Source organism: Sardina pilchardus, chromosome 20 (genome assembly GCF_963854185.1).
Source record: "Sardina pilchardus chromosome 20, fSarPil1.1, whole genome shotgun sequence".
Classification (NCBI taxonomy): Eukaryota; Metazoa; Chordata; class Actinopteri; order Clupeiformes; family Clupeidae; genus Sardina; species Sardina pilchardus.
Window position 1 is genome coordinate 22,894,507 of NC_085013.1, and position 10,000 is coordinate 22,904,506.

The 10,000-nt window shown below is 43.6% G+C and overlaps 1 protein-coding gene across 2 annotated transcripts in view; it reads right to left on the reverse strand.

Moving 5' to 3' along the window:
- Positions 1 to 771: 771 nt before the first annotated feature.
- bcl11ba (BCL11 transcription factor B a) overlaps positions 772 to 10,000 on the reverse strand; it is a 64,147-nt gene continuing 54,918 nt past the window's right edge. Inside the window, exons 3-4 of one of the 2 annotated variants that reach the window (XM_062523062.1) lie at positions 5,730 to 7,624; positions 772 to 3,481 (exon numbers count right to left, since the gene is read on the reverse strand). In XM_062523062.1, the coding sequence (XP_062379046.1) occupies positions 3,459 to 3,481; positions 5,730 to 7,624 (1,918 nt within the window). In that variant the 3' untranslated portion in view covers positions 772 to 3,458. Of the gene's footprint in view, positions 7,625 to 10,000 lie in introns of both variants that reach the window. The other variant, XM_062523061.1, reaches the window with a different exon arrangement.

Genomic DNA, 10,000 nt, shown 5'->3' on the forward strand with positions numbered 1-10,000 from the left:
TGTCCCAACCCTGTATCATTATAAGTACAAACATTAAAAAAAAGAAATTGTAACCATGGAATGTTAAAAGAAGAGTGAACAGCAGCAAAGCACTTTTTTTTTAAAGAAATAAATTGCTAATTCAACACCTGTCCAGGCCACTACTTTCTGACCAAAATACTTTTTTGAAAATTGTTATTTCAACAGCTGTCCACGGCACTTCTTTCTGACTATAAGACTCTCTGACATCTGACAGGAAATCCAAAGATGGATGTCCGTTGAGAGATAAGAACAGCTGAGAGGAACCATCGGTTTGGTTTAAGTTTGGTGACCATGTGTAGAAAGCATTGAGTGTTAAAACAAATGAGAGAGGAGGGTAGAGAGAGAGAGAGAGAGAGAGAGAAAGAAATTGAAAGAAATTGAAAAAGAGAGGGAACGAGATGGCCTTTAGCACTCATCAAAGCACCACCACTTCTTAGGGCCTTGGTCTTTTTTGGTCACAGAGATATGAGGTTTGAGAATTTGCGGTGGGCAGTTTTTAAACTGTGCAGCGTGGTTGTGGTCAACTGTCGGGTGACCATGTGAATGTGGTGGCTCCTAGTTGTGAAACAGGTCTTTAATTGTCTGCTTTGGTTAAAGGCTAGCAGGGCCTTCAGCATGACCTGCCTCTTGGATAAACTACACCCACCTCTCAACTCAACATATAATGGAACCAGATCAAACAAAATGGTTCTTGATAAATCATAATTTTTTCATTTTTACTATGTATAAAATTTCATTGATTTTGCTGCATTTCTCTACCGCTCTCGTTCTGAGTTTGTGTCTATGTACAGTACAAGTGTGTGGTGCGTGCGTGTGTGTGTGCGTGTGTGTGTGTGTGTGTGGGTGTGTGTGTGTTGTGTATGTGTCTGGTGGGTGGTATAGTGAAAGTGAACATACCCACACATACACACATCATCATCATCATCATCGTCATCATCTTCATCACCCACCACATAAACAGAGCAGCTGTCTACACAACATACCCAGCACACTGAGGGAGGTTTCAGGTTTTTACTTCTCAAAACAAACCAAAATGAAGGACACAAATGAGCAGTTCATTGGACAATTGCAACAGCTTGTATTGTGCTCTATTCTTTTCATGCTAAAAGACCAGCTGACAAGTGCCAGTACGGACGAGGTCTTACACCCAAAGTAAAAACAACGACAACAAAAAAGTCATTTTAAAAATGTCTAAAGGTTGAAAGGTCAAAGACCCCAATATGACAGATTACTGCCAGTGCCCATCAGAACACACACAAACAAAAAGAAAAAGAGAAATAAAAGTCTGGGTTGTTATAAAAAAAAATATTTACAACCAATATAATAAACAAAACATTTACGTTTGTATATGTAGCTACATCAAAAGGTTGTTAGACAGCCTTTTGAAAATCCCTTCTGTACAATAACGTCCATTTCAGCAATACAAATTCTAAAGGATTTTTTGTTTTTTGCAATATTTTATCCTGCCAAACCAAAAATATACTGTGGCAGCTTCTGGTGTTAGCTTGACCCTTGACCTTTATCTTCAGTAATGGACCCATTCCTCTACTAACATGACTCAAAGTTACCCCAAGGTTACCTCAAGGTGACCTTTCTCACAAGAGATGCATATACAAGATAAAAATGACGAAAGCTCCAGTAAAAGGACAGTGAGTGCCTACATGTGTATCAATCCAGCCAGGAAGTAGAAGCATTTCAGGAGGAGCAAGATTTAAAAGAAAAAAAAAGGGAAAAAAATTCAGGAGGAAAAAGATATGTTTCAGGGACATGAGTGTTGAAAAGCAAATCCATATTGAACATATTCTACATGGGAAAACTTCCTTACATTGAAAAGCTGGTCCCGTCACCATCACCATTCAGCTCTGGTAAGCATTCTTTTTTTTTAATTCATTCTTTTTTATTATTATTATTTTCTCACACCCAAGGCAGAATAAAATTTTACCAGAAATCAAGACATTTACAATTACAGTGACATAACATTGTATAGACCCACAATTTAAATTGGACTGAAAAAAAAAGAAAAAAAGAAAAGAAAAAAATCTATCCTTGTAAAATGCCCAGGCATTCTCCAATATTACAAATACTGGTATACTTGTACAGTAAACAAGAAAAATGTAATATATATATTTATATATATTTATATATATACTAAAACCCCGTCACCAAAAAACCAATATACACATAGCCACTATGGCATTCAGAGAAAGTTTATAAGTAAACTAAAAAAAAAAACTTGTTTAAAACACACATACACAGAAATATCATTTTACCCTTGTACTTGTTTCAATACTGTAAACGTATTTAAGACTGAGTGCACTAAAATGTTTTGTCTTTTTTTTTATATTTTGTTTTGTTGTTCCTGATTTTCGTCCAGTCTCTTCCTTGCTTGTGAGTGGCGTTCTAGGCCACTTTTTTTTTTTAGCATTTTTTTTTTTTTTTAAATCAAGGGACGCATTCTTGTCCTGAAGTGAATAATGTTCTGTATATGAATGTGTGTGTGTGTGTGTGTGTGTGTGTGTGTGTGTGTGTGTCCAAGTGTGTGTCTGGGTGGGTGGGTGTGTGCATGTGTTTGTGCCTTCATATGTACATATGCATACATATATACACACACAGACACATCAATATTGTGCTGGCCACCTTTTTCATGTTAAAATCATTTCTTTTTTTCCCTTTTTCATGTGATTTCAGATTTCATATTTTGAAAGGACATTTCAGTACAATTGTTACATCTTTTTTCTTTTAATTCCTTGCTTCACAAATGTGTTGCATTTGTCTTTAGAGACAATAAATAGGAAGATCAGTATTCAAGGCACACTCATGTCGAATTGGATGGCAGTATAAAAACTGTCCAAATAAATTATTTTGACTTTTTATAGTGCCAGCATTGTGATAGCCTAGCCTAGCAACGCTGACACTTGAATCTCAGATGCTCTCCTTTGCAAGGCCCTAGTCAATCCGTTAAACGTAATTTCTTGCTCAGAAGCCGTTTTCTGTTTTGTTTTTTTTTTTAAGAAAAGAAAAATGTCTAAAACAAATCATAAAGTGCGGGTCAGGCTGCAAAAATGTTGTTTAAAATGTTTTTTTTTTTTCAAAAAGTGTTTTTCTGTCTCTTTCCTTCAGGTCTACAAATTTGGGTGGCGTGGCCCCCTCGTGGGAGGTGTGTGTGTGTGTGTGTGTGTGTGTGTGTGTGTGTGTGTGTGTGTGTGTGTGTGTGTGTGTGTGTGTATGTGTGTGTGTTGTGTGTGTGTGTGGATGGGGATGGTGGTGTTATACGTGAAAGAGGGGTTCATGACTGCATGTAACACAATTGTGGCTCAGGCACCGTCAGTGCCAACTGAAGACCCAAAATACGTGTGCGCGTGTTCTCTCTCTAAAAAGCTCAGAAACGTCAGCAGTGCGTTCGTTACGCGACAAAGTGGCTACTTCTTAGAGTGTGTTCAACTACACATCACAGGAAGCCCTGAATGGGAGGAAAGAAAGACAGAAAGAAAGGAAGAAAGAAAGAAAGAAAGAAAATAGTCTTACTGTTTACGAACATGCTCAACAGGAATTTGCACACACTGTTACTACTGTGCAATGTAGGCTACTACTGCAATCTACATATCTGCCAATGACAGGGTAAATAACCAAGTTAACCAGATAAAATCAGAAATATAAACATTTTAGACAATGGTAAACTTTGTAATAAGATACACTATAGAGTATAAATTCATTTTCAAAATGGTCGATAAATATATTTAGAAATGCATAGGGCTATTTTCAAGTGATATCACAAACATCGGCAGATGGCGTACACGTTTTGAACTGTATTTTGGAATTCTGTTTAAATTGTATTTTTTTTTGTCCTCTTATCTGGTTAAAGTGGTAATATTCACTATGGCTAATATTGTCTTTTACCCAGCCCACTCTAAAATCAACAGTGCCATTTTTTGAACACATGATGCACTCTCAGATGGAACGTAAATATAAGATGTAAAAAGTATAAAAACCACTTATAAGGATAGGCGACATTGTCTACTTGATCATTTCCCTCGGTGAATAGATTATGATTTGCTGCTGCAAAGTTTACTGGTATGACCTGCTGCTAATTGTTGTTGGATCATGTCATACCTATTTAGGAATGTGTTCTAGAAGGTTCTGGATCAGAACTGGCCCGGACTCAAACCGGGTCTGAGCCAGATCACACTCAGATCATCCATGTCACGTTAGTATACTGGATTGTTCTGCTTGAGTGAGACTATTCACTGTGCAGCATAGTTCTAAACCACTCTGTCCAGTAAATAAGTGTTCTCCAACCATTCACGGGTATACAGGATACATATATATATAAATATATATGTATGAATACATATATATATATTTAAAAAAGCAAGTGGCTGAGGAAAAAATAACACAAGATGTGGTGATTAATTTCTGCACTGGACTAGCGCGGGTGCTAACTCATTGCACTGGACTGGTCTTCTGAGTAAGAACAAGCTGACGACTGTGGCGGAGAGAGAAGCCCGGGCACGCATCCACCCCTGAGATGTTTCAGCATGTGCACTGTCATTCAGTTTCCCCAAGAAGTGGGCGATTCGGCAGAATGCACAAAACAACGGCTACAGTACTTGCATTGTATCAATAATGTATATGTGATGTCAGAGGGTTATTTTCTTTCTTTCTTTTTTTTTGTAGCATGTTTCAGTGTAAACAGTTTGAATGCTACCAATAATGGGACGTAGAAAAGAAGAAAGGTTTGTGTAAGTAGCGTTAACTGGGATGGTACTAGGTACCTCAAAGCAGCTGCCTTCGTGATCATCTGTTTTTAAGGTCTCTTCCTCCTTGATTTATGAGCATGGGGGGAAGCAGGTTTTTAAAAGACCCAGAATCCTCATAAGATTTACTGTCATAAATGACATTCAGTGCTACATACCCAATTAGATTGACATGTTTAAAATCTGTTTCATGCTATTATGGCAAAAGATTGTTGTCCGCTCAAGTCCTACTGTCTCAACTAAACAAAAACTACGCTTTTTATATAAAAGGTCGGTTAAGCTTTTTTCTTTTTTCTTTTTTTTAAAATGAAGATTGAATTCGGCTTCTCCTCAAGAAATTACACATGTAACTTAAATATACAGATCAGAAAAAAGCAGCGGCTTTAAAATTATTCAAATGGTATTCTGCTCTGCGAAAAAAGAAAATCTCAGGATGTCCTCTGGGTTTTTAAAAAAGAAAATCCCAGCATAAAATAATAGAACAAAAAGGAAATAATGATCAAATAAAAAACGTACCTGCACATGCCAGAACATTACAAAATCCAATAAATACAGAAATTATTGCACAGTTAAAGGCTCCACGTATATTTAAGTCATCCGCTGATAGATTGTAAAAATCAAAAAGCCAATTTAGGCAGTTTACACTGACATAGTTGAACTTCCTACTTTTTTTTTCTTTTCTCAGATGGCAGTTTCTTAGGCAAAACATAAAATAAACTAGAATCATTGTGAATCAAGTGAACCCATCTACCCCATTTGTTTTTGTTTGTCTGTTTGTCTGTTTGTTATTCAAGAGGCTAAATAGGAAAAGCCTAGCTTAGCTTCTCTCTGCTTGTTCAATTTTCACCTCATTTGTCATCAAGTGTTCCCCGTGCCACTTTTTCATGTGTTTCTCCAGGGTGCTATAGACGCTGAAGGGCATTTGGCAAATGTCACAGCGGTAGACTTCCTTACCGAGCTGGCCGTGGGTCTTCATGTGTCGCGTGAGCTTGCTGCTCTGGGCGCAGGCGTAGTTGCACAGCTCACACTTATAGGGCCTCTCGCCGGTGTGGCTGCGCCGGTGCACCGTCAGGTTGCTGCAGTTCTTGAACACCTTGCCGCAATACTCGCAGGTGTCGCTCCGGCGACTCTCCTTGGAGCCGGGCCGGCCGTGGTGGTGGTGGTGACCGCTGCCGGGGCCGCCCAGGTGCGGGGTGCTGCCGCCGCTGGCTGTGCCGCTGCGCCCCGACAGGCCCCCGTCCAGCAGGTCGCCGGGCGGCGTGGAGAAGCGCAGGCTGCCGTTCTCCGACGAGTGCTCGGACGAGGTGGCGAAGGGCGATTGTCTGGAGTCGGTGAAGCCCAGGAAGGGGTCTTTGAGGAAGTGGCGCGACGCCGCGTAGCCCACCAGCCACTGGGAGTAGACGTTCTCGGACGGGATGAGCGGCGCGGGGGGAATGTCCAGGTCCTTCTCGATCTTGATCCTCTTGGAGGAGTTGGACAGGCTCGGACTGGTGATGGGCGTGGGCTTGCGGGGGAACAGGCCCGAGAAGGAGTCGCCGGAGCCGCAGTTTCGGCCGTTGACCGTCGCCCGCTCCACGTGGTCCATCTCGCCCACCACCGAGTCGTGATCTCCGGTGTCACGCTGACCGTGATCGGAACAGCGTTTGGAGAAAGGAAGCCTTTTGCGATTGTCGACTATCATGTTATTGTACTGCTGGATGGAGTTGAGTCCAGCCGTCTCCACCATCTTGCCCAGGGACATGTCCTTCTCTTCCGAGGGCGGCTTGGAGCCGTTCTCGCGATTGCGGCAGAACTCCGAGTCCATGCTGAAGTTGGACTCGGGCCTGCTCTCGTTCTCCAGCTCCTCTTCCTCCTCCTCCTCCTCCTCCTCCTCGTTCTCGCAGCCCTCGCCGCTGAAGTCGCCGTCGCGGTTCTTCATGCCCTCGCCCGTCACGTCGCTCGTGCCCGGCTCCGGCGAGCTGGTGGCCGACAGGCCGTCGTCCGAGCGACCCGTCATGGAGCCCGACTTGTGCATGTGCGTCTTCATGTGCCGCTTGAGCTTGCTGGCCTGCGAGCAGGCGTGGTCGCACAGCTGGCACTTGTAAGGTTTCTCGCCCGTGTGGCTCCTCCGGTGCACGATCAGGTTGCTCTGGAACTTGAACGTTTTGCCGCAGAACTCGCACGACTTGCTCTTGGCCTGGGTCTGGGGCGGCGTCGTGCTGTTCGGCGGCATGGGCGGCAGCGGAGGCGTGCTCAGAAAGGGCGACTTGGGGCTGGCCGTCGCGAAGGGGTTGGCGCTGAGCAGGCGGTGCATAGGGTTGGCGCGGCTGGGCGAGAGCGGCGGCGTGGCGGCGTTGCCCGCGACGACGGCGGTGGTGTTGTTGTTGCCCGCCAGCTCGCGGAGCCGGCGCGAGAAGTCCATGGACTGGGACTCGATGGCCATGGGGTTGAGGCGCATCACCCTCTCGAAGGCACTGGGGTGCTGGGAGATTAAGCCCATTTCCTCGGCGCTAAGGCGTTCCAAGCGATGCGGGTCCAGGTGGTGGCGCGGCGGAGGGCTGACGAACGGCGGCGTGCCGGGGAGACGGTTCTCCACGAAGCCCGGCGGCGGCTCGCGGAGCAGCGGGCCCGTCATGCGGAGCAGGTGGAAGGGGTTGTTGTCGCCTAGAAAGTTGGTGAGCGGAGACTGGGGTATGGACTCGGCGCCCATGGGCGGGCGGAGGGTGATCTGGGGGGTCAGGGTCACGTTGTTGTTGTTGGCCTCCAGGTAGATGCGGATGCCGTGGGTGTTCTGAGCGTGTTGGAGGAGGAACCAGGCACTGCTGAAATGTTGCTTGCAGGTCGTGCAGATGTAGCTTGCAGGTTCATCTCTACCTGTGAGGAACACATAAAAAAATAATAGAGTGTCACAATATAGTACAGTATGTATATAATACAGCACAAAACACACACTTTAAAATAATACATCAACACATATCTCATTCATAACATTCTCTTTTGCAATTGCAGTTCTTATCTGGCAGGAGGAGTTTACTGCGTATTATATTTTGGTGCCAAACACAAGGAATTTAACGTGTAAACACATTTAGTTTGGCTGTAAAAAGAGGGGCTCTCTCAACATGCTGTCACATGAAGGAGTGGGAATGATCTTAACAACAAGCACTTGACAAGGCCTTAGTAAGTTAAGAAGGAGGAACATTGTAAGAACATTGTCCCCGCAGTTGAGACTGCCTTTAATCTTCCTCTTCACAAAATGACTGAATTATTATGCTCGGGCTTTGCCAGCTGAAGATGCTCCTTAACCTGGGAAATCCTCCAAACGGCGAGACTTTTCTGAGGATGCCAGGGAAAAGATCTCGCTGTACTGAGATAGCACAACTGAAACTGTGATTTAAGAAGGCCCTCTCTCGATCAAACAAATAACATTCTTTGACACACCACAGATTAAGAATGCTTGAATTCTTGACTGGAAATACTTGGGAGAAATTTGACTCACAAATCTTACTAACATGAGACAGAAAACCAACCCCTAAAAAGTAAACTGTGATACAGATATTTTTTTTTCTAACAATCCTCAAATATGATGATGATAATAATTTTAACGACAGGCCCAGACAACAGGCAGTCAGTCAACAATAAGATTAAGGTTTGGTGATTTCTTTTTTGATCCTCAGCCGTTGCAGTTGTGTGAGCGAAGGTTGGAATCTGTGTGTGTGTGTGTGTGTGTGTGTGTGTGTGTGTGTGTGTGTGTGTGTGTGTGTGTGTGTGTGTGTGTGTGTGTGTGTGTGTGTGTGTGTGTGTGTGTGTGTGTGTGTGTGTGCGTGCGTGTGTGTGTGCGTGTGTGCGTGCGTGTGTGTGTGTGAGCGTGTGTGTGTGTGTTCTTTAAATCAGATCAGTCAGTGTTGTCATGAAAGTGTGTGTTTGGCGATGCTCTGTGGCGTTGGCGGCGCGCGGCTAATTGATGGCGCTAGTGCCGAGCTGTCCAGGTTCTGCAATGCTAAAGGGACTCGTTACCGTGGCGGCGACGCACAAACAAGCCCCGCGCACCGCGCATACACCGGGAAGGATGCTAAACAGACTCGCCCGTGCTCCTCGGGGATTGGGGTTTAAACACACACACACACACACACACACACACACACACACTCTCTCTCTCTCTCTCTCTCTCTCTCTCTCTCTCTCTCTCTCTCTCTCTCTCTCTCTCTCTCTCTCTCTCTCTCACACACACACACACACACACACACACACACAAACACACACACACACACACACATGTATGCATGCACATGGATACACATGCACACACACATACACACACACACACACACACATACACGGGTGGAAATGGTAATTGTGCACTTGGAAACGAAATTCATTTATTTATTAAATGAAAGCTTGCTGTTCTGACCTAATGTGGCAATTTAGGTTACGAAGGAAAACATATGCTGCGATAATTGTTTGGGCATTTGATTTCAGTATTACGTGAGAGTGTGTGTGTGTGTGTGTGTGTGTGTGTGTGTGTGTGTGTGTGCATGTGTGTGTGTGTCTATGCTCTAATGATACAGCAGCCTATATGAGACAGGCACAGTGTTTGTGCTTGTGAATGAAGATATTTGGTATACTTGTTTCAATCACTGCTATTGTCACATATCTGATAGACCAAACATGAATAACCACAGCCTTTTGAAGTGTTCTGTTATTTGCTGACATGGCAGTGATGCTCCGACAGAATCATTAATCAACAGCAAGAGAGAGAGAGAGAGAGGGAGAGAGAGAGAGAGAGAGATACAGAGAGGGCAGACTATATGCAGATGCATATGATAGCCTCTATCTAAAGGGTTTGTGTGTTTACTTTGGGAAATTACATATTTTAAGGTTTAAGAGTGAAGAGCTAATACAGGCCAGTAAATTCAACGAGTACCACCTTGAAAATGTAATACAACAAGTATTCTCCAGAAATGAAATACATTGTAACCTTCTAAATATAACAAAAACATTTCTAGCCTAGAATATGTGTAGTATACACCTGGGTGTCTAAGTATGTTGGGAGGCTACTGTCTCACTTCCGAGAATCTGAATGTATTCTAGCACTCGTAAATAACGTTGAAGCATTTTGCAAAGGATGCCTGCAGGCGAGTCGAGTAGTGGAAGTAGGAATTGTGTGGCGGGAATTCTGGGATGAAATGAGCGTCTGACACAGCAACGCTGAAATAAGTGATTTAATAAGTGATTTTTTTTTTTAAAAT